General features: G+C 41.0%; 1 protein-coding gene across 6 annotated transcripts in view; it reads left to right on the forward strand.

Annotated features, from left to right (window-relative positions):
• The window catches only part of EOGT (EGF domain specific O-linked N-acetylglucosamine transferase), a 35,024-nt gene extending 9,999 nt beyond the window's left edge, over nucleotides 1–25,025 (forward strand). For all 6 annotated transcript variants that reach the window (XM_008519995.2, XM_070576850.1, XM_070576846.1 and 3 more), the window contains 10 exons: nucleotides 2,066–2,172; nucleotides 5,548–5,651; nucleotides 11,750–11,842; nucleotides 12,196–12,267; nucleotides 12,414–12,500; nucleotides 13,019–13,087; nucleotides 17,708–17,769; nucleotides 20,406–20,525; nucleotides 22,219–22,321; nucleotides 22,884–25,025. In XM_008519995.2, the coding sequence (XP_008518217.1) occupies nucleotides 2,066–2,172; nucleotides 5,548–5,651; nucleotides 11,750–11,842; nucleotides 12,196–12,267; nucleotides 12,414–12,500; nucleotides 13,019–13,087; nucleotides 17,708–17,769; nucleotides 20,406–20,525; nucleotides 22,219–22,321; nucleotides 22,884–23,030 (964 nt within the window). In that variant the 3' untranslated portion in view covers nucleotides 23,031–25,025. The remainder of the gene's footprint in view (nucleotides 1–2,065; nucleotides 2,173–5,547; nucleotides 5,652–11,749; nucleotides 11,843–12,195; nucleotides 12,268–12,413; nucleotides 12,501–13,018; nucleotides 13,088–17,707; nucleotides 17,770–20,405; nucleotides 20,526–22,218; nucleotides 22,322–22,883) is intronic.
• Nucleotides 25,026–25,309: the final 284 nt, after the last annotated feature.

Here is a 25,309-nt window from a genome sequence, read left to right on the forward strand (position 1 = left end):
ACTCCCTCCTTGGATTTGATTAATTTGTTAGAGTGGCTCACAGAACTTTGAGAAATATTTTACTTACTAGATCATTGGTTTATTATAAAAGGATAGAGATGGAAAAGATGCATAGGGTGAGGTGTGGGGAAATGGTGCAGAGTTTCCATGACCTGTCTAGGTGGGCCACTCTCCCCAAATCTCCATGTGTTCCCCAACCTGGAAGCTCTCCGAACCCCCCCTTTTAGGTTTTTATGGAGGCTGCATTACGTAGGTATGATTGATTAAGTCATTGGCCAACGTCGATTGAGTTAACCTCCAGCCCCTCTCTCCTCCCTGGAGGTAAAGGGGTGTGACTGAAAGTTCCAACCCTCTAATCACATGGTTGATTTTCCTGGCAACCAGCCCCCAACCTTAGAGGTGGTCCAAATGTCACCTCATTAACATAAGAAAAGACACCTTTATGGCTCCCATCACTTTGGAAATTCTAAGGGTTTTAGGAACTCTGTGCCAGGAATGGGGACAAAGACCAAATATATATTTTTTATTATAAATCACAGGATCACAAGCCACATAGGATAGTCTTAAATAATGTTAATTTTTCAGATCAAACATTACTGCTAAACAGATCCTTCAGAATAATAATCTAGCATCCATTTGTATGGCATTTTACAGTCTGCAGTGCGGCATCTTCCTTGACTTAATGGAGTTCTGTAGTAGGATTTCCTGTATTCCAGTGGGCACTTGTGATTCCCAGTACATTTTGATATCCGATTCCACCTGGTAGTTCCCTAGGGTGTATTTGTATTAGTTATTTATAGCTGCGTAACAAATTACTACAAAAATATTCCTCAGAGTATATATGTATTCATTATCTATTGCTAATTAACTAATTATTCCAAAACTTAGCAGGATAAGACAACAAATATTTTTTGTCTCACAAAGTTTCTCGACAGTCAGGATGGGAAGCAGCTTAGCTGGGTGGTTCTGGCTCAGAGTCTCTCATGAGGTTGCAGTTCAGCATTGACAAGGGCTGTAGTCATCTCTAGGCTCAACTGGGCCTGGAGATTCTGCTTCTAAGCTCACTCATGTTGTTGTAAGTTTGAGTTTCTCTCTGGTTATTGGCCAGAGGTGTCATGTCTTTGCTACACAGGCTTCTGCCTAGTGCTGTTCACAGCATGCAGCTGGCTTCTCCAAGAGCACATGGTCTGAGAGAAAGAGAGAGAGAGAGAGAGAGAGAGAGAGAGCATGCTCCAAGATGGAGGCCTAGTCTTTGTATCCCCTTATCCCAGAAGTAAGACATCATCACTTCTGCTGCATCCTCTTCATTAGAAGTGAATCCCTAAGTTGAGCCCACACTCAAGGGGAGGGAATTCAACTTTACCTCTTGAAGAGAGAAGTATCAAAGAATTTGTGGACGTATTTTTGAAACCACCACAGTATTTCAGCGTTGTGTGTGTTTCACAGGTATCTATTTAATATTTGTTTTATATCACATGTGGTCTCAAAGATGAAGAGTTACCAATGATCTTTAGGTTAACTCTACATATCTCTTGTCACGTGCTTGTGGTGGTCTTCTTGAATATGGAAGAAAACTGTGCAAAGATGTTTCTGAGAAAAAGACTTTTCCTTTCTCCTGGGAAGCTTGGCTGTCTGCTGTCTTTCTGAGGCACTGGGTAATTTTTGGGATGCCATCTTTCTCAGAATCCAAGAAGTCCATCACAAGAGATTTGTGGGTCATTGTCGCTTCTCAGCCTTGTCAAACTGTAGGAAACCTTTTTGAATCTTCCCACTTTACTGGTACATTATTCAGCCAACTCAGTGTATAAATTTCTTCTTTATCTGGAAAGTTCTTGGTTTATCTTTCACATTAGGCTGAAACGTAAAATCATTTTTGTTTCTTGTCTCAACATTAAAATCGATATCAAGTTATATAAATGTTAGTAATTTGGGGAAGTTCCATATGTCTTCATAAGAGCATGTTCTAGAAGTCAAGTCCCCCTAATGAAGAGACCCAAAGTTACAATGTTGCAGTAGGAAGTCCAGGAGGCTCACTTTGAAAGCCTCTCCCAATTCATGATTCCAGGTTTGCTGAGCTGCAAAGCTACACGCAGCTCCCCTTCAGACCTATAGAAGATGCTAAATGTGACATTGTTATTGAAAAGCCAACCTACTTCATGAAATTGGATGCAGGTGAGAAGTTTATTTGTCTATTATTTATTTATTCAATAGTGAGGCTTTGTTTCATTTTTGATATATGTATGTAGTGATTTCCTATGACTTTTTGGGAAGCAGTACGACATTAAACAGTGGATTTGCTTTCTTCTGAAGAAGTGGACTGGTTTGAACTTCCCATTATTTAATGCCTTTGGTATTGTAGAAGAAACCGGTGCATTTCTGTCAGAGGACTCAATCAAAATCAAAAGATGAGGGGCCAGCCCGGTGGTGCAGTGGTTAAGTACGCACGTTCCGCTTTGGCAGCCCGGGGTTCACCAGTTCGGATCCCAGGTGCGGACCTACACACCGCTCATCAAGCCATTCTGTGGCAGGCGTCCCACATATAAAGTAGAGGAAGATGGGCACGGATGTTAGTCAGGGTCAGTCTTCCTCAAAAAAAAAAAAAAAGTCAAAAGATGAGAGAAGAAGGTATATGTACACCTTTTATAATTAAATTTACCCCATCTGGTTTCTCTAATCTCCTGAGTTAGATTGTGCTTCAACAGAAATTCTTTAAAAGTAAAAGTCTTGTGTATACTGTGGGAAGGAAGGGAATGCCCATGACCTCGTCTGGCAAACTTTCTGGTATTGTTTCCATGACTAAAGTGAGCTTAAAATTCATCTGAAAGTTAGCACTGAGGTATATTCTTGGAAAAAAATTAAAATTAAAATTTTTTTCCATTTATGGCTATAGCTTCTAACTCTCAACTTGCAAGCATAGCTTTAACTTTGTGAACCAGTTGCCCTGGAGAGGAGAAACATGAATTGTGCCACATTCCCTCTCTCATTATAAGAGTTGAAGATTACTGTGCCAGACTATATCAAAATTCATGAGAGGCTGGGCTGCCAATGAAATATGGAGAGCCCTCTGTCACGAATATTTCAGAATTACTATAATTTATTGATCATATTTTTAATGTGCTCTGCCTTCTGAAGTCATAATTCTTATATTACAAAGTATTAGGTTCAGAAGTCAGACAAGTTTAGGTTTTTGAAATAAGAGCAAGTAAAAATGCTGTGTTCGAGGTCCTGACTCATTTTTAAAATATGCAAATTAAAAAGGGGCAAAGAAAACCCTGTGATCTGCCTGTAAAACACTTGAATACGTGTGAACTGGTAAATTTATGTGGATACTTATGCAATAAAGTATGTAAAGTAGGAATAATAGGCTAGCGTAGACATGTGCCATTTCGTTCCTATATTCATAACTCTCCTTTTTCTTCTAAATTATGCTGTCATCCAGTTTTCCTTTTCATGTTAACTCTTTCCTTGAGGGAATGAGCATTCTACAGAACAAGACTCACTAGGAGCCACTTTTCTTGAGGATGGAGCCTGCGTTTACCCCCCATTTATAAATCCTCGTACCCCAACCTTTGTTTTGTGCATGCCGCGTTCCTCAACAGATGTTATAAACTTGCTGAGTGATACATGAGAGAGCTATGTGTGTTGGGTGCTAACCTGGGAAAAGGGGATGTGTTGTCACTGATCTTTCTTTTTCTTATTCTTTTCAAAATATGCTCGCTGCCAAGAATTTTCTATGTGTAAAAAGGAGCCCCTACAGGGGGCTGGCCCCGTGGCCGAGTGGTTAAGTTTGCGCGCTCCGCTGCAGGCGGCCCAGTGTTTCGTTGGTTCGAATCCTGGGTGCGGACATGGCACTGCTCATCAAACCACGCTGAGGCAGCATCCCACATACCACAACTAGAAGAACCCACAACGAAGAATATACAACTATGTACTGGGGGCTTTGGGGAGAAAAAGGAAAAAATAAAAAAAAATCTTAAAAAAAAAAAAAAAAAAAAAGGAGCCCCTACACACATCAATCTAAGATACCAGTCTAAAAAGAACTGAGTATTTTTTTCTTTTTTCTTTCTTTCCGTTTCATTGAGATATAATTGACATACAGCACTGTATCCGTTTGAGGTGTACAGCATAATGACTTACATCAACTCAGTGTTTTTCACTCTGGTTTTCTTTCTTTCTTTTTTTTTTTTTTTTTGAGGAAGATTAGCCCTGAGCTAACTACTGCCAGTCTTCCTCTTTTTGCTGAGGAAGCCTGGTCCTGAGCTAACATCCGTGCCCATCTCCCTCTACTTTATATGTGGGATGCCTACCACAGCATGGCGTGCCAAGTGGTGTCATGTCCGCACCCGGGATCCGAACCAGCGAACCCCGGGCCACCGAGAAGCGGAACGTGCGACCTTAACCACTTCCCCACCGGGCCGGCCCCTCACTCTGGTTTTCTGGTGCACAGTGTTATTATTCACTGTGGGAATGCACTCAGAATATTTTATGATTTCTGCTTTTTTTTTGAGAGTCGCTGTTTTTCTTTTAATTAACATTTTCCCTCTCTTAAAGTGCATGTTTTAAATGTCCCTTGGAATTTCATCCCATTTAGATTTGCAAATTTCCAGGTTGGCTGCTGGGTCCTGCATACCTAAGGGGAGAGGGAGAGGAGACGGAGAGAGAGAGGGAGAGAGAGAGCGCGCACATGTTCTGTGTCGTTTCAGTGACGGATTTAGGAAATTACAAACAGCAGCTCCTGCACTCCCCTTTGCTCTGTTTGACCCAGCAGGACCCAGGTAGTCTTCATAAAGGTTTCACTATGTCCCAGGCACTGGGCTGGGTGATTTTAGGTACATTATCTTTGGATTTCTCCTTACAAAACTTGTACCTAATTATAATGATTCCCTATTTCTACTAGAGAAGCTTAGGGACTTTATGAACTTATCTGAGGACCTTGCTCATGAATGGCTGAGCGGGGATTCAACCCGGTTCCTCTGACTCCGAAGTTCATACTCCTTTAATTAGAACATGAGACATTCACTTCTTTTAAATGATAGTTGGTTAATATTTTCCCAAGAAGTAATGTTATAAGTAGTGGTTAAGTAGAGAAAAAAGACAGGAATGAGAAATACCAAAAGGTTAATAGTTGTCATCATTGCCAATACTTCTGTGATGAACAGGTGTTGCTTAATTGATTTTAAAAAATAAATGATCATAAAAAATAAGATTAGTCTTCATGGCCCTTTAGTTCTACCCCATTTTGAGCTAAATAGACTTCTGTTATTTTCTTTTCTGGGAACTTAATGATCATTTGTTACTTAGCGTATATGGGAAAATACATACTTAATTTCTAAATAACTAATTTTAAAGTGAATTTTTGAACCCAATCAATCTGTAAATTGAGGACTACCTGTGTATAGATTATTTTGTGTTTGGAAAAACCCTTACTTTCTTTTCCCCATTTATTTCAGCTAAAAGTCCACCAAACTATAAATATAGGGTAGAATAAAAATTAATTATTTTTTCTTTGGGGTTAATTAACATAGTTTTCCTTTTTTCCAATACTAGGTGTTAACATGTATCACCACTTCTGTGATTTTATCAATCTGTATATTACTCAGCACGTTAATAATTCATTCAGTACCGATGTGCACATCGTGATGTGGGACACCGTAAGTAAGAACGTGCTCTGTGCTTCAGCTCTGTCTTGGCCTTGCTCAATAAACATGTGACTCTAATGTGGTGAAATGGAATTTTCTAAGACCCTCACATTTAAATATACACAGACATACACACATACAGGCATACATATGCAGATAGCTGTAAATATATCTGGGTATATGCATTTTCATGCATGTATACATATGGGCAGATACATATGTATGCATATACCTTAGTTCTTTTAAGTTTAGAATGAGGCAGTGAAAGACTTCTTCCCCTCTTTGGGCAGGTGGAGCTCCAAAGACCAAAGACCTGTGCTCAGTGTTCCTCTGAGACAGACATATGAAGACGGTCATTTGTTCAACCTCCGTGACCCCCACATGACCCACGTGGGGAGAGCTTGCCTGTTTCCAGTTTGGCCTCTTGTAATTATTGTCTTCCTCTGCTTAAGTGCAGCTTCCCTTTGCTCCTTGCTTCATGCCAAATTGTGTGTGTGTCAGCTCACTACCCAGGGCGAGTCTTAAGCACACACACAAGTTCATCTGTCAAATTACACCTGCTGTTTGCTTACTTGTTTTCGGCTCAGTCTTTTTTCCTTCTCTTTCTTTGCCTGCCTTTTTCCTGCTTCTTCCCATATCTGACCCCTCTACCTGCCAGGGTAACCTCAAAAGTTGCCCCAGGACACTCCCCTGTGAAATGGAATTATTGTAGTATCTACCTCAGTGTCATTTTCAGGCTGAACCATATAGTGTGTGAACAGTCACAATGGCTGGCACATAGCTTGTGTGCTCTGAATGTTAACTATGACAATGACAATGATAAGGAGAACAAGTGGTTTATAGCATACATGAGCAGGGCTGCCTACACTGGGGAGTTGGAACACCCACTTAGAGGTTAGCTGAGGTTCAAGTAAACATTCTGACTGACAAGATACTCACTGGCCCCCTCGTGGCATGAGTCTATTTAGAACGACATTGCAGATGAACCACAGCTGGCTGGCAGGGCAGCATCAGGCCTTTCTTCTGAGGGAGTCCTTCCAGCAGCTGCACAGGACAGCTCAGCTGCAAGGAGATGGGATCCACCTGGGGCAGGAAGAGGTGCTTCATGTCCCACAGGGGCCGATATCTCCTGGAACAACTGTCCTGGCCAAGCCCTCAGGATCCCCACAAGAGACAGCCAGTTACAAGAGCCATTGTACTCTTCCCCAGTCCGGATGCAACTTACCCATCAAGCATCTTTTTACATCATAAGCGATGTTACCTAGAAACACACACAACGTCTGGCGTGTTTGTTTCCAGAGAACAGAGCTAGACAGTTCACTGAAGGTCAAATTCTTGTGCAGCAGGGGAAATGGTTTTGCTGACGCTTTTTTCACAGAGATGAGGCTCGTAGTAAAGCTACATAGAGAGGTTTTCATTATCACTGCTCCCTGGACCTGCAGTTTGACTTGAAGACGGTGAGAATTGGTCCTTTAATTCTTGGCATGTTAATGCTCTCTTTTGCTTTCCTTCTTTGCGTGTTTTTACATTTCCCTCATGTGTTCCCATTTTGCTGCCACCACAGTTTCATTTCTTGGAAATGTTGCTGTGAGCAAAGGAAACAAAAGTCCCTTTCTTTTCTTCTTTTTGTGTAAGTGCTTCTAGGCCACAATCACCAGCTGTCAGAAGCCCCGAATGGTTAACTCAGGGTTGGGGTGCTTTTTTAAGAAATTACACCTGCTGTTATCTGATTTAATGCTCACAACTCTCGTGGACTAGGGTTTTTATTAGCTTATTTTACTGATGAGGAAGCTGAGGCTCTGAGCAGCTGGCGGGTTTCTAAGATAACAGCCAGCGAGGGGTGGAGTCAAGGATGCCAGGCGAGACAGTCTGACCGCAGACCTGTGCTCTGAAACCACAATGCTTTGTCACCTCCCTGTAATTCCCTGCAGAACCTGTTGGCACAAAGTTTCCCAGACACTTTCCAGAAGCTTCCTTGTATCTTGTTACATGCTTTTCCATGTCCTCCTCAAGTGGACTAAGTTAAATTGAACCAACGTCTACAACCTTCCCCTTCTCTGTGCCTGCTGGGATGGATAAATAGGAAGCACGGCCACCATGTGGACTCCAGGTTACTCAGTCAACTGGGCACATGATGTTAGGGCAGTCTGACTGTGACTGGCATGGACAGGCAGGATGGATTTAGCTGAGCAGATTGGCCACCCTGCTGTGACCTTCCCCCTTTGCTACTCTCTCTGTGTCCATTTTAAATCTGCTTATTTTTTTCTTTTTTTGCCGAGGAAGATTAGCCCTGAGCTAACATCTGTGCCCATCTTCTTCCACTTTATATGTGGGTCACTGCCGCAGCATGACTGACAAGTGGAGTAGGTCCGCACCCGGGATCCAAGCCCACGAAGCCTGGGCTGCCGAAGCGGAGTGTGCCTAGCTTAACCATTATGCCACGGGGCCTGCCCCTAAACCTGCATTCTTGGTCAGAGACGCCTTTGCTAGTTGCTCATTCAGGTTCTCCAGATAGGCAAGTCGGCTGGGTTGCATCAGAATTCAGGCCCACTGAATACTGTAGGTTGGATGGAGATGGCGTTAAGGTGTTGTGTGGCCTCTCACTTCTCTCTTTTGCCAGTAAGGCCTTGAATGAAGCAGCACTGTGACCCCCAGGCTGACTGGGATATGAGTCCCCCACAGGGGATGGTGTTGCCTCAGAGCCAGTCCTGAAGGCCTTGGACAAGCAGTGTGCCCAGGGGAAGAGCAGGGAGGTAGCTGTGGCTTAAGTTCAGATCTTAGGGGCATTTTGCAAACTCTCCCCACAAAGAAGCCTCGAGGCCTTTCCTCTCATCCTCACAAAGCTCAGCGGTTCGGCCTCTCCCTGCAGGCACATGGCTTCCTCAGTGAGGCCACCGACCTCCAGGATGCACTGAGGGCCACTCCTGCAGGAGCATTTCTGGGCACAGCAGGGCTGCTCTTATTAACAGAATGAATAGAAGGGAGATTACTGCAGGCTTTCCACATTTTCTTATGCTGAGAAGTAGTATAGTTTTATTATTTTTAATTATGCAAGTGATACCTGCTTATGATACCTGGAGGACGTCTCCTTCTTCTTCTCCAGTTCCAGTTCCCTCAGAGCTAACTGCCCTTAACATGTGTGAGAGAGTCCCTTGCAAGACTTACTTTATTTTAATAAATGTAAATATATCCTTATGCAAAATTTATGTAAGGATTTGTATAAGGATATATGTATATAATATATAAAGTTTGTATAAGGATATGTTTATATCCTCATAGAAAATACACTCTCAGGGCTGGCCCGGTGGCACAGCGGTTATCACTGGTTCGGATCCCAGGTGCAGACATGGCACCATGTGGCAAGCCATGCTGTGGTAGGTGTCTCACATATAAAGTAGAGGAAGATGGGCACGGATGTTAGCTCAGGGCCAGTCTTCCTCAGCAAAAAGAGGAGGATTGGCAGATGTTAGCTCAGGGCTAATCTTCCTCAGGGGAAAAAAAAAAGAAAATATACTCTTTCCTTCATATTGCTACCTTAACATTATATCACGGCCATCTTTCCAAGTCAGGACATTTAGGGTCATCATTTTTGTGTAGTTACATAGTGTTCCATTGGAGGGACGTTAAGGATATTCAGGGCATGCCTCAGTCATGTTTTATCTCCTGCCCTCACCCCTTCATGTTTAGTTTGTTTCCAGTTCTTTGCTGTTTACTGAAATGCTTCTGTGAACAACCCTTCCATAAACTTATGTCTTCACACACTCATCCTAGCATTTCTGTACGACAGATTCCTATAGGAGAATGTCTAAGTCACAGGTTATGTGCATGTTTAAATTTGAGACATACCCAGGAGGAAATTTATGTCATCCTTAAGAATATCCAAATATTCTTCATGGAACCAGCCTGGTTGTGAAGTAGTTAAGTTTGTGCACTCTGCTTTGGCGGCCTGGGGTTCGCGGGTTCGGATCCTGGGTGCAGACCTACATACCACTCATCAAGCCGTGCTGTGGCAGAGTCCCACACACAAAATGGAGGAAGATTGGCACAGATGATAGCTTAGCAACAATCTTCCTCAAGCAAAAAGAGGAAGATTGGCAACAGATGTTAGCTCAGGGCCAATCTTCCTCGCCAAAATAAAAAAGAAGAATATCCAAATATTCTTCAACATGAGACTAGAAAGAAGTCCTTCCTTCCCTTGTGGCAGATTATTTGAATTTGAAGGATGTGGAAAAGAAGCTTCTAGAGGTGGTTATTACTGAATAATGCATGATTTCTCTGAACAGGGATCAGTCAGGATTACTATATTTTATTATTAAATTTCCCTTTCAAAGGTATCTTATTTTATCTCAAGAAACTGTCTAGAATCACTTGTTTTAATTCCCTTTATTTATTATTGAACCAGAACAGGGACATTTCATTTTTTATGATGTTGACAAGGATCTTCATTAGGATGGCATTGGACTAACATTGAAAGAAAGAATTTTTTTACCACCATATCTAACAGTTCTCAATAACTTTGAAATAACTTTAATATGTGCAACATAAATTTTCAAAATACGAAAAAAGAATGCTAGAAAGATAAAAATACATGAACATAATATATAACCAACTGTAGACCTTTAATGTAATCCTACATACACATTTCTATTGGCTGCATAAAATGTTTCTATTTTTCAATCTAAGTTATACCATCTTAAAACAAATTGATCTCCTTCCTTTAGCTGAGGGAGGACATAATTAATTTCTACTTTTCAAAAACGAAATGCATTTGGTAAGTGTACTAGAAAGAACTAGTTCCAACTGAGAGGCAGCCGCCGTATAGAAGTTACAAGTGTGGAGTCTGAAACCGAACAGACTGGATTGAATCCTAACCCTGCAAACGCACCAGCTCTATAACTTAGGCAAATTATTTCCGTTTGTGTCTCAGTTTCCTCATCTGTAAAATGGGGATAATGATATTACCTAGCTTATTAAGTTTGTGGGGTGGTTTAATGGGTTAATAATGTTGAGTGATGGGCCTGTCCTGTGGCACAGCAGTTAAGTTCGCACATTCTGCTTTGGTGGCCCAGGGTTCGCCAGTTCAGATCTCAGGTGTGGACATGGCACCACTTGGTAAGCCATGCTGTGGTAGGCATCGCACATATAAAGCAGATGAAGATGGGCCCGGACGTTAGCTCAGGGCCAGTCTTCCTCAGCAAAAAGAGGAGGATTGGCAGCAAATGTTAGCTCAGGGCTAATCTTCCTCAAAAAAAGAAAATATTGAGTGCTTAGAATAGTACCTGGGATAAGGAAGTATGCAAGGTGCTATTATTATTAGTCTTGTTACTAATGTTAATGGAGAATTATCACGTTAGTCAATGGGGAGATCATTTCATGGAATAACATTCATTCTATTTTTTTTTTTTAAAGATTTTATTTTTCCTTTTTTTCCCCAAAGCCCCCCAGTACGTAGCTGTGTATTTTTAGTTGTGAGTCCTTCCAGTTGTGGCATGCAGGACGCCGCCCCAGCATGGCCCGACAAGCAGAGCCATGTCCGCGCCCAGGATCTGAACCGGCGAAACCCTGGGCCGCCGAAGCGGAGCGCGCAAACCCAACCACTTGGCCATGGGTCTGGCCCCCAACATTCATTCTTTTTTAATGTTAAAACTTTGAAGGCATTTGCTCACTCTAAAATTTCTTTCCAAAAGCATATTCCATTTACCCAGATGGTTTTTGCTCACTGAGCATGTCAGAGTGTGTACAAATGGTGGTGTATGTATGTGTTGTGTGTATCTGTGATTTGCACAGAAAATTCGCAGAAAAGAACCCACAACAACTACAGTTCCAGACACAAGAATAAAAAGGGCTGGGGTCGAAAAACAAAACGCTTTTAGCAGACTAAGTTTATAATTGTGATGATTATTTCTGATGAAATTACATCAAATTAGGTAACTTGCTCAGGCCTAAGGTGAAAATCCATTTTTCTTATGTAGATTTTAGGAGCTTGTTTAGGATCATTAGTCCTTAACGCTAACAAGCGAATTCTGGTATTTTCTTGCATTTTTGAAAAGCCATATTGTACCCATGTTGTGCCCTTTTAACGCCCCAACTTACTTTATTTCCATGTTCAGAGCTCCTACGGCTATGGTGACCTGTTCTCCGACACATGGAAAGCATTTACTGATTATGATGTTATCCATCTGAAGACCTACGATTCCAAAAGGGTACTGGAAACTCGACTGAAATGTTTGTAAATAAATGTCATTGCAGATGACTCGCTCATCAAATAAATATTTCATATGAATTTCTGTTGGCTATTACCATTGATTTCTGACTTCTTAGTTTCTTTTTTTTATAACTAGAATCCTCATTGATATTAACCACATAGCTTGAAAAAATTTTTTCCGATAGCTTTTCCAAAAGCATGAATTTCACTTGAGTGAAATAATTTGTTATTCCAAATATTTTAATCAAAATCGAGATTAGCTCACATTTATTTTCTGTAATTATAAGTGCTGTTTTGGTGTGAAGGATGTAAATTATGTTCTCTTATCTTTGCAAATATCTTCCTTCTTAGGTATGTTTTAAAGAAGCTGTGTTTTCGTTGCTCCCTCGAATGCGGTACGGGCTGTTTTATAACACTCCTCTGGTAAGTGTGTCATCGATTGTTGACATTCATCCTGATGGAATTTATTCTTGATCGATTTTGAAATAACATTTCTATAGAACTTGAGAACGTCTTAAATAGGAATGCAGAAATATTCATTGTAATATGAACTTGCGTTTTTATTTTAGATATCTGGCTGTCAGAATACTGGATTATTCAGGGCATTTTCCCAGCATGTACTCCACAGACTGAACATCACACAAGAGGGGCCCAAGGTAATGGATACATTATGGTTCTGAGGTGGGCTTGACTTTTCACCCCGAATAAAAATCAATACCACCTTTGCAGAAAAAGAAATAATCAGAAGAGAGGGTTTTCTGTGAGAATGATTTCTGATCTGGAGTGATCTGAAATCAGATGTCAACACCCTCTGAAAGAAAAGCTAATGGATAGTGGAAGAATGTGCCTTTTTCCTTTTTCTTTTCCCTTTCTTTCACCGTATCTCCCCATGCTCCCCCAAATTCACACCTAACCCACACAACCTCTGCCAAAAAATCCACACAAGCAGCCAAACGAAAGTAGTGTAATGAACAAGTTTTGTCTTCTGAGACCGAAGTGGATGCATTTCTGTTCCCTGAGAGAACTGAGAAGGAATCAGGCTAAAATCGAATAGTTCCATGAATGCATCCTTACTGAGTTTCTTCTCTTTGTGAAAATGACATTTTAGGTTGAGGTGTCCATTCATGTGTCCTGGCATATACAGCAATATTTTTCCTTTTCCTTTTGGTTACAGGATGGAAAAATTCGGGTCACCATTCTTGCACGGAGTACAGAATACCGGAAAATACTAAACCAAAATGAGGTTAGTTTTGGGTATGCATTTTTAATATCATCATATTGAATTTAACTTCCTATGACTAATGTGCTTTATTTTTTCACATTGCATTAAAATGCTTTGATTTGGAATTACTAGCTTTTAGAAAAGTTTGGTGGCTATGCCCAGCTCATTTATTGGGTTTCTACTGGAAGTCATCAAACCACGTGTTGCCAAACTAGCTTTGCCTCACCGTAAATGTCCATCTGCACCAACAGAGTGGAAACAGAGATAAAATCTGTCTCTAAGTCCTGCCTTTACTGACATGGACTGCCAAACATTTTGTCTCTGGACAAATTAACAGTGGAAATGTGAGAGTATCTTTTGGGAGATGGTTGATGGACTGTGGCAATACTGTGGCATCCAGCGGCAGGTTAAGTTGGAAAAGTCTCCATCCTTTTTATGACTGTGTGTCTCAGAAATTGTTCACCATTTAGGCTCCCAACTCCTTTCGACAACATTAACTCATAAATTATATTTAACCTCAATAAGATCACCATGCAAGGCCCCTGCCTACCATAGCATGGCCAGAAGATGTTCTTGCAATAATAAGGTTTATCCCACAAAAATGTATTCGGCCCCTGTTATGTGCTGGGCCATGTTCTAGGCCCTGGAACTCCAGTAAACAACAAAACAGGTAAGGTCCCTGCCCTCATGGAGCTTACACTCTCAAGGTGAGACAGAAAGACAAGAAATAAGTAAACAAATCAGTAAATAAGGTGATTTCAGGTAGCCATAGGTGCTACAAAGGAAATAAAATGGGGTGAGGTGATAGAGACCAGGGATGCGAGTAGAGGGGGAAGGCAGTCAGGCAAGATGTCTGAAGAGGTGCTGCTTGCACTGAGATCTGATCAGGGAGGAAGCTAGCCAAGGAAAGAGCAAATGTCCTCTGGTGTCCAGAGCTTTAGGTGTTCTAGAAACAGAGAGAACACCAATGTGGCTGTAGCATAGCGAGAGAGGTGGGGTGATAAGATATCAGAGAGGTTGGGCATGATGGGGACAGGCCACATATCATATCATCCTCATAGACCTTGTTGAGAAGACAGATTTTATTCCAGTGCGAGGCGAAGCCACTGTGAAGTTTTAGGCAGAGTGTGGTAGGCAGAAGAGTGGCCCCCTCAGAGATGTGCATGCCCTTATCCTTGGAACCTGTGAATAGGTTAGGTTACATGGCAAAGGGAAATTAAGGTTGCAGATGGAATTAAAGTGGCTGATCAGCAGGCCTTAGAATAGGGAGATTATCCTGGATTATCTAGGTGCCCTAACATAATCACAAATGGTCCTTAAGCTCACCGTACCAGAGAATCTTTGCCTCCTCCTGGAAAGCTCTTTCCTTAGCTGGGCTCAGATCTCGGTTCAGCACTTCCTTAAAAGTGGAAGGAGGAGGCAGAAAAGGGAGTCACAGAAGGAGACATAATGGTGGAAGCAGGGCCAGAGAGATGCAATGTTGTTGGCTTTGGAGATGGAGGAAGGGGGCCTCAAGACAAGGAATGCAGATGGCGGCTAAAAGCTGGAAAGGCAAGGCAGTGGATTCTCCCTCGGAGCCTCTAGAAGGAGTGCAGCTCTGCCTACACCTCCATTTTATCCCAGAGAGACCTCCGTCTACTGTGTCAGACTTCTGTGCTGCAGAATTCTGGGGATCAATTGTGTTGTCTTAGGAAGTGAAGTTGGAGGTAATTTGTCATAGCGGCAAATAGAAGATGAATACACAGGGAGAGACATCAACTGACTTATTTGTTTGTTTTTAAATCACTCTGACTGCAAGAGTAGGAGCAGGGAGATTAAAAGCTGCTGCTATGGCCCCGATGAGAGTGTAGATGAAGGTGATGACAGTAGAGATGACAAGATAAATGGATTCAAGATGTATCTTGGAGATAGAGCCTGGGATACTTACTGTCGCCTTAGGTAAGGCCAGGAAAGGTGTTGAATCCAGTGCAAGCTCCTAGGCCTTCAGCTGGAGCAGCTCAGTGCAATTGAGTTGGGAAATTAGCAGGAGGGCAGTCAGGGGCAGGTTTTGATAGGTAAAATGTTTTACACGGATTAATTTGGATGCCTAACAGACTGATCAAAATTATGTAATTAGCATCTCTTCTTGATTTCCATATGGATTATGGAGGACGTGAACATATGGTGTAATGAGGCGTTGATTGTAAGCTATATGATGGAAGGAATGAGCAATTGTATGTGTGTGTTTTAAAGACCTGGAAATAAAAATATATCAAGTAATGCAATGTTGGGGTGGATGGATGGGAAGGCTCATGAGCAGGCAGATGAATAGTATATATTGGTAGAGGTAACACATAGTGGATGCTAATTATGTTCCAAGCGTATTACTCTGTGCTTCCCATGCATGTCCCCCAGTGTTCCCAGCAAACTCACGTGGTAGGTATTTTATTATTATTCTCCGTTCTAGACAAGGACACTGAGGCTTAGAGGTTAAAACACATGCCCAAGGTCACCCAGCTGGTGAGCAGAGTAATGGGGTGTGAGCCAAGGTGGTCAAGGCCTGAGCCTGCTTCTTAACCAGAGCGCTCTGCTGTTCTCACACCGAAAGATCTCATTGGGAAGGGATGGCCTAAGGAACAGCACCGAGCTGCTGGAAAAAAGTCCAGTAGAAAGGGGCATTGCCAATGGGTGCTACAGTGCAGCCATGGAAGTTTTTACATCCAGTCATGTAGATAGCCCAAATGGTGTTGCCCAAAGGTGGGATTTGGTAATTCAGCTCCCAACTCCACGCCAAAGAGCACCCAACTGGCTGCTTTTCTCCCGAGGGTTGGCATCACTTGATAAGGCAGCTACTAGACAGAGAAGAAAGTACCTTCAATTCTACCTTGATTAGTGAATAGATAATAAAACCCAGATACCCTCATTAAATGATGGTTTGGGCATTGGGCTGGCCCAATGGTGTAGTGGTTGGGTTTGCATGTTCTGCTTTGGTGGGCCGGGGTTCATGGATTCGGATCCCAGGTGTGGACCTACACATGGCTTATCAAGCCACGCTGTGGCGGCATCCCACATGCAAAATAGAGGAAGATTGGCACAGATGTTAGCTCAGGGACAATCTTCCTTGCCAAAAATAAAAAAAGATGGTTTGTGCAATCCCACCCAACCTCAGGGTTGGAATGATCATGTCAGAAGAGATATGGCCACCTCTCTGGTGTGACTAGAAAAAGAGTGTGCTTGCCGAGGGACTCTTAGAGACACACAATTCCTTTTATGTGGGCCCATCTCATTACAAAACCAGGGCTCATGCTATCTCATTAATTTTCTCCTGGAAAGAATTCTAATCTTCTACCCTCACTTCTTCAACTCCTTAATATAAGCAGTATACTCATGGGAGTCCAGGGGCTGTCTAGGGAGAAATTTCCATTATATGACTCTGTGTGTGTGTGTGTGTGTATGCATGTGTATGTGCAACTGGGGGCGGGGTCACTGCCTGTTGTTTTTATAAGCAGGAGAGTAGAGTGTACTGGCCAAGAACACAGGTTCTGGGGTCAGATGACCTTGATTTAATTTTGGCTCTGCCATTGGCCGGCTAGGAGATTCTGGGAAAGTTGTACAACTTCTCTAACCTACCATTGTATCATTTATAAAGTGGACGTAGTAATAATACTCACTTGGTATGATTTTTATGGGGATCAATTGACATACACCTAAAACACTTAGAAAATCAGCACAATTTAAGTGCATAAAAAATGATGCTTTTGTAACCATTGCTGTTGTTGTAGCACCAAGGCAGCAGGTTACAAGTTCAGAAGTTTCTAGATAGCAGTGACTCACAGTGCTATATTAAGATGGTCTAATGTGAGGGACATAGAGAACCATGGCTGTATTTTTTTTATTTTATCTTTTTAAAGATTTTACTTTTCCTTTTTCTCCCCAAAGCCCCCCGGTGCATAGTTGTGTATTTTAGTTGTGGGTCTTTCTAGTTGTGGCATGTGGGATGCTGCCACAGCATGGCCTGATGAGTGGTGCCATGTCCGCACCCAGGATTCGAACCGGCGAAACCCTGGGCCGCCGAAGCAGAGCGCACAAACTTAACCACTCGGCCACGGGGCCGGCTCCCGATGGCTGTATTTTTGATAGTAGATTAATTGTGCTCATTACTTTCTGTTTGCTAAAGGGATAATTGTTTTTCTGTGTAGAAATATTGAAAATGTTTTTCTGCCAAATGTTTTCAGAGGATGAGGTCCAAAGCACGAGTGGTTTGTCTGGAATGAGATGATGGATGGAAAGAAAACCTTTAACGTAATATCTGGAACACAGGAGGTGCCCGGCAAATGCATGTTAAGAGTTGACGGAATAACTAGCACATGGTCACAGTAACAACTAACACTTAGTGTGTCCCTGTGCTGAGCACTTTGCTCCCACGAATTATCTCCTTTCAGCCTCCTAACCACCCTGTGTGGTGGAATTTTAGGGAAGTAGAATGTCCAAGGGGTGGAGCCTGCCTTTGAACTCAGTTAAGGGTTAAAACAATAGACCTGAAGGATATTAAATACCTGAAAAATATTTTGATGAATAATAAGAAATTTTAAAACTCAAAGGAAAGCAAAACAGAAGAGAAAGAAGAAAAAGAAATTCTAAATGTTTCTCTTTTCTTCCCAGCTTGTAAATGCACTGAAAACAGTATCTACGTTTGAGGTCCAGATTGTCGATTACAAGTACAAGTAAGTAATACCCACCCTGGGGCAGATGATGTCGTCTTTTGCTTGGATGAGTTAAGAGGGCAGGGACAGCACTTTTCGAATGGGAGCGATTGGCATTTATAGATCTAGAAGCGACAAGCAGGCACCATCAGTGAACAAAGTGGGCAGGTGGGGACCCGGGCACAGGGGGCAGTTGCTCTTCAGCTGTACGGGGCCTGATGTTGCAACACCATCCCGTTTTTCAAGAGAAGTGATGAATCCAGATTTTCATTTGAAATTTCTGAATTTTTAAAAGTTGGCAACTCATTTTGGATTAAAAAAACAAAATGTAGGTCTGATTTGCCCTGCCAGCTGCCAGGTTTCAATTTCTGATCTGAAATTAGTTATGTGGGATTAGTTTGAGGGTCACAGAATAATATGAGGTTTCTAAACATCTTATAAAGTATTTACATTTCTTTTAGAATTCTGGTACAAGTAAAAAGGCTTAGAAAGACAGACTACGCCCATCACTTACTGTCTAGGGAACGCTTGTTGATATGTGAGCAGTGATGCTGTGAAGGTAGTACACATTCCTGGTTGAAAAGTCAAGAAGCATCAAAAAGTTCCAGAGGAAAGGCGAAAACTTTTGTCTCCCCTGCTCATCCACCCACAATCCTAGTCTTGTTTTCCAAACTGAATACTACAAACAGCTTTTTTCTATGTTAAAAAGTACCCATTTCCCAGCATATGGGTGTGTAATGTAGATAGGTTTACCCTCACTGCTGAGCGTGGGAGTTTTGCACCTCATTCATCTTACATTCGTTCATTTATACGACAAATCTTTATTGGGTACCTACCGTGAGCTGGTCACAGGCTTTGCAGTAGGAATCCAGTTATGGAGGACAGCATGGTTCATGTCTTGAGGACCTCAGACACTGGATACAAATTAATAGCAATCGTAAGAACGGCGACCATCTATCCATCTATTGAGACTTACTATTGTAATTTACTTGCTTTATCTCATCTCACTCTTCCAACAGTCTTGTGGTGTTGGCAAAGCTATTTCCGTTTTACAAATTACACTATACCATGGTAATGTATGAGGAATACATGAGGAAATGTGGGAACCAAGAAAAGGGCTGGGCATCAGGCTGAAAGAACTGGGGAGGGCACCTCAGAGGCTCTGCCGCTGATTGGCTTCTAAGGGCACAGGGGGTTTCCCGTCTGTCGGTTGTCATACTGTGGTGGCTGTGTGTTGCTGTGATGCTGGAAGCCATGCCACTGGTATTTCAATTACCAGCAGGGTCACCCGTGGCGGACAGAGTTCAGTGGAGCTTCCAGACTAAGACAGACTAGGAAGAAGGACATGGCCACTCACTTCTGAAAAAATTGGCCATGAAAACCCTATAAATTGCAGTGGAGCATTGTCTGATACAGCACCGGAAGGTGAGAGGATGGTGCAAAAAGACTGGGCAGGGTGCCGCTCTGCTGTGCACAGGGTCGCTAGGAGTAGAATTCATTCAACAGTATTAACAGCAGCTAAAAGATTTTCCCACATGATGGAAGAATGACAATAAATTCACACTTTGCCAATCTGAGGAAAACAATAGTAACACAATAGCATGGAGATTTGTGAGTCCTGATCCACAGGTATTTCCCCCAACTGACGACTCTGGGGGTACATTCACCTGGCCAAATGCCCGTCCTCCCCTTGGTATCAGTTGGCATTCCTGGAGAAACTGGGGCACACACATGGTGCCATTGTCTTACTTTCTCTAGGTGGGGTTTCTGTTCTACTGTGACAGGAAGCTCTTTAAAGAGGAGAAGCTGATTAAGAGGGAATTTGCTTTCCCTTTTTAGATCCAAAATAATCTTGGTCATTTATTTTTCTTTACTTTCAGTAAGTGGGAGATTAATTCCGTTATGTTTATTCAGGGTGTTATCCTTACTCCAGCGTTTCTTCCCAGCCTCACTTCGATGAACTTTGTTTGGCACTGATTTTCAGTTCTGAGTTTGCACATCTTTCAGTGTGTTGAGTTCAAAAAACACTTTCACAATCTTAACGTGCATGAAATTGTAGAATAGTCAAGGACCGAAAAATCGCCTGGTGGTACCCGAGATAATTTTAGGTGTACCCATATGGCATTGAATAACCCAGATCACACAGGGAGGAATTTATTTTCTTTAAGAAAAAAATCCTTTTGTTATCTTAAGGAAATAGTTTTCAATTTGGTGCTAGTATATCATGACATCTCTTTAATGCTTGCTAATTTTGCTTGTTCATAAAGAGAGAGCAGGCCTCAGGCTCAGAGCTTTGCCTTGCAATGGTATCTACTTAGATTAGAATAATACTTTTTAGTTTGATTATATCTATTTTTACGATTTTTTTTAATGTCATGTGTTACTGGTTTTCCACTTAAGACAGCTATAAAAGTTTTCTTTTAAAATAAGTGCATTTAAGTTAAGAAAAAAAGGTGGGCTTACTTAAAAAAAAGTTGTTATTGAGTAATTAGTTATTAACTATGGGAGTAGGCTTGAAATTAGCAAAAAAATCACAGTGGCATATGATTTAAATTGGGAAAGACGCTTATATAAATATTGTTACCATGAGTCATGAGCTAACTCAACTTAATACTTCTTTCTTCTCCCCATCGGTCTTGTGTTCTATCTGTTCACAGGCAGCTTGGGTTTTTAGATCAGCTAAGGATCACTCATAACACGGACATATTTATTGGAATGCATGGAGCTGGACTTACCCATTTACTTTTCCTTCCAGACTGGGCTGCTGTGTTTGAACTGTAAGTGTTTGGGGACAGTTAGACATGGAGGCAGCTTTTAATGCTTTTTATGCATGCTGAGACTTTCACTCAGAGCATCAGAAGGCTTAATATTTCATCATTACGGGAAGTTGTAACATATAGGCATCTAGAAAGAAAAAAAAGACCTAAAGCTAAAAATGTGATGTCTGAGCCTGCCACTGCCCTTAATGAGCAAACTGTCCCTCCGTCCCCCATCTCAGCATGATTCGGGAAGTTTGAATCTGTGATTTCCTTACTCTGAGTTCATTCCTGTGTGCCTTTCAAACTGTGGGCGTCTCCCTACAATCGGTGTAATTATTATGTTAAAGAGAACCTGTGTGTTGCATTATACACAATAGCCAAGATGTGGAATCAACCCAAATGTCCACTGACAGATGATTGGATAAAGGAAATGTGGTATGTACATACAGTGGAGTATTATTCAGCCTTAAAAAGGAAGGAAATTCTGACACATGCTACAATATGGATGAACCTTCAGGACATTATACGAAGTGAAATAAGCCATTCCCAAAAGGACAAATACTGTTGATTTTCCTTCTATAAGGTACCTAGAGTAGTTAAAATCTTAGAGACAGAAAGTAGAATGGTGGTTTCCAGGAGCTGTGGGGAGGGAGAATGGGACTTGTTTAATGGGCACAGAGTTTCAGTTTTGCAAGATGGAACAGTTCTGGAGACTGGTTACACAACAATGAGAATGTACTTTCTACTGGACTGTCCACTTAAAAATGGTTAAGATGGTAAATTTGATGTTATATGTTCTCGACTACATTTAAAAAAAGAGAGAGAGATCGAGCACTTACACGTCTCGAGAAGAACAGGGCTCCAAAACACAAGCCAACCACTTCACCTAGTTCTCAGATTCCATACACAGGGACACTAAAGTCCTCAAAGTGAAAATGGTTTTCCTGGCGTGTTTGTCTAACTCGCTGGTTGGTTATGGAGATGTGGCCTTCTCTCCCTTAATAATTCCACTCTGGACACTATGGCCCATCTTAGTTAGTTCTTTTTTTTTCCATCTTAGTTAGTTCTTGACACACCAGTGGCAATTACTGTTACCTGATTTGCCCCTTTACACCTAAATATCTTGATTTTGTGGTTTCACTTTAAAAATGACTTGACTTAGTGTTTAAATGAGAGACTGTTTAGACAAAAGTTGTCCTGAACTTCCAAAACCCTACAAAAACATTCAAAAAAATTTTTGTTAGAGAAATAGCCAGATAATTGTGGATTCTATCTCAATTCTTCGTTTCTCCCAGAGGTGGGAAGGAAAGAAATGTAACTGAGAAAGCTCAGGCCTTGGAGTCCAACAGACCTGGGTTCAATCTCTACTTCCTTCACTCGTTAGCTATGTGACCTTGGACGTCTTCCCTCCCCCAAGTCCACTTCCATACATATGAAGACCAGGGTGTTAGGAGGTAATATCAAGTTCATAGGCAGTCGGCCCTATTGGGAAAGGTCAGTCCCCTCCATTCCTTATTCCTATTTTGTTTTTAAAAGTTAAGGTAGTCTAGTTATGAGAATATTTTGAAAATAGTCTCCCTCTGTCTTGTTTACTGTTTACAAAGGCTTTTGCAAGAACATATTTGGGAGGTGCATTTTTTTCCCAGAGAATTGTTGACTGGGCAAAAACCCCAGACCAAAGCCTCACGTGTGGATGCCCTCGTGTCCTCAGGTACAACTGTGAAGACGAGCGCTGTTACTTAGACCTGGCGAGGCTCAGAGGCGTCCACTACATCACTTGGCGAAGGCAGAACAAAGTCTTTCCTCAAGACAAGGTAAAGTTCAATGACAAAAATCACTTTGTTTTACTTTTTAATTGGTTTAAAGTGTCTAATTATTAACGTGAAAAACTAGCATTGAACTTTAAAGACAAACTGTTCTTCTCTGAAATAGTGGGTTTTTAGATTTTGTCTTTGCAAAGTGAGGGGAAAGGGAAATTAATCACTCTACCTCTTTAATGTTGATAAGACAACTTCATGAAATTTGAGCCTAGAAAGATCTAATAAATTACATATAGAGAGGCTCAGCAAACTATAGACCAGTGGGTCAAATTTGGCCCACCACTTGGTTTTATAAATAAAGTTTTATTGAGACACAGTCTCACTCCTCTGTTCATGTGTTGTCTGTGGCTGCTTGTGCACTTCAGTGGCACAGACTATGTGGTCCACAGAGCTGAAGATACATGTCATTTCGCCTTTTACTGAAAAAATTTGCCGACCTCTGATGTAGAGCATAAATTTGAAATAGTTGCTTTGGCCAAAGTAAAATAATTTTCTTCCTGTTAGAAAACCATGTCCTCAATGACTTATGGATTTGTGTTTTGGTTCATTTTTGCAGGGCCACCACCCAACTCTGGGGGAGCATCCAAAATTTACCAACTACTCTTTTGATGTAGAAGAATTTATGTACCTCGTCCTTCAGGCTGCAGACTACGTGTTGCAACACCCAAAGTGGCCATTTAAGAAAAAACGTGATGAGCTATAACTACGTTGAAACTTTTGCAAAAAGGGAGTGTTCAGATACTCCATCACCCAGACTCACAGTTAAATCAGTCAACAACCTGTCATTTCCTAGCCCCAAATTACCTTTTCTGTACCAAAACATGCCTTCAGGATATTACTTGTGTATTTTATAGTCTTTAACTGTTTCATGTGATTTTTGTGTCATTGCTATTTATCCAGATACTATTTTTGCACTGAACGTTTTACTTTTTATGGTTCAAAAATTGAGCATGGGCTCGCTGGTGTAATTGAGCTTTCTTTTTAGGGATACCAAAGTTTGCAACTTTCTTAGCTTTAGAATTTGTAAATGTTTTTGTAGAATCCCGTGGGATTGTAACTTCACTTATTTATGATGTCTCTGAGTAAATTCACAGCAGCTCTTTTATTTGCCATAATCTGTTCATAACACTCTTTGTGGTAAGAAAGGAAAACTTGTGCGCACGCGTACACACACACACACACACACACACACACACACACACACACACAGAGTTGTGATTCTCAGTACCAAGCTATAGGACCATGTTTTGGATCAAACAGTGTTGTGAACAGATCTGATTTACTCTATTAGTCAGAGTCCAAACTAACTTCCACTGAATTCTCTGCTGTATCTTTGTAGATATAAAAAGATGCTCCGTGTTATCTGCATCAAGAACCTGAAGAAACCATGCTGCTGTATTAATTTATACTCACATATTTCATATGCAAGTCATGTTTTTGCAAAATGTAACAACTACCTATGATAAAAACACATTAGAACATTCTGTGGGACTGTGTACCTGCTAGCCGGTCTCCACCGAGTCTTTTTTAGCTGTGGAGACCATTAATACATCAAACAGTGGTTTCCGTTGCTTATGTGTTTGTAACTGCATATGCCACGTGTGTGCATCTACCTCTCGAGCATGGAAATAGTCCTACCTTTGAGTTCACAAACTTCCAATTAGCCGCATGAAGAGAAATTTTCCCCATAGAAAAGTAAAGCCAAAAACTTAAGATACATGTGCATGATCCAATTCAAAATGAAAAAGAAACCATAAGAAAGTGCCATTGACTAAAAAGAATATCTAAAATGCAGTCCCACACTTTGAATGGGATTCATTTCTTTTTGTTGATGAACTTTCTTTTTAGCGGTAAAAAAACCATGAGTTTATTTTACTGCAGAATGTGAAGTTTACATTTTATTAACACTTGAGTAGTCGAATTCCGAGACTAAGGACTTCTATTTTTTAAAGTACCTAGAAGCTTCTACAGCAGAGCTAAGAACTTTTTTTTTACATTTTAGAGGTGTAAAAATTAAAAAAGGAGAACATGCAACGGGAATGGCCGGAGAAACCTAAAATATTTATTATCTGGGCCTTTCCAGAATAAGTTTGCTGACTTCTGCTTTAGAGGATTATGAACAGTCTTCTAGAGTTTAGGAATATTTATTAAAATATCTATAAAGAAAATAGTGGATCACTGTAGCAATAGCTTTGATTTGGGTCTTAAAATTGTTTGAAAAGAATTACAACCTAAGTTTTAGATGGCTGGGATTACTGCTGCTCTTTGCGCAGTGCTAAGTACCCCCGAGATAATATTCCACATCGAAGGAATCATAAAGGCCATGTTGCACTTTTAGTCAGAGAGGTATAAATACCTGAAAAAATTATCTGAAAAAAAAATTATCTTCTTACCCCATTTTAAGATGTGTATGCAAATATGATTCTATAGATAGAATTTCGGAAATTGAGAAAAATTTCATAATAAAACTATTATATTGAACACTTTGCATTTAAAAAGAGAATACATTTTATATAAACAAGAAAGTACATTTGACACTTGATGGAATTAACTTTTTTCAGATTTTGTTATGGGAGCAAAAGAAGATCTTCAAATTGTTATAAAATTTAAAATGTAGAGACTGCTCTTTTTTAAAAAGATGCATTTCGTTGTAAATTTGGGGTATGGCTTTGGAATAAATCTTTATATTTTATTTGAATAGGAGACCATTTTGAAGATTTCTGTGTTTGAGTGTGTATCTTACTTTTTGGGCAATCTGGTAGCTCTAGGTTACAAAATTAAGGAGCTCACTGATGAAGAATTCAGTTTAAGCAAAAATTATACCTTACGTTTATTTAGCAGTTTATTATATGATGCTTTCACAAGCGTTACATTGCATAATCCTTACAAAAATGATGTAAGAATTAGTGTTTCTATTTTTCATGTGAAGGAAGTCAGATGCTGTTTAAGGGACTTCCCTCAAGATCACAGGTCTTTGTTTCC

This window comes from Equus przewalskii, chromosome 15 (assembly GCF_037783145.1).
Source record: "Equus przewalskii isolate Varuska chromosome 15, EquPr2, whole genome shotgun sequence".
NCBI lineage: Eukaryota > Metazoa > Chordata > Mammalia > Perissodactyla > Equidae > Equus > Equus przewalskii.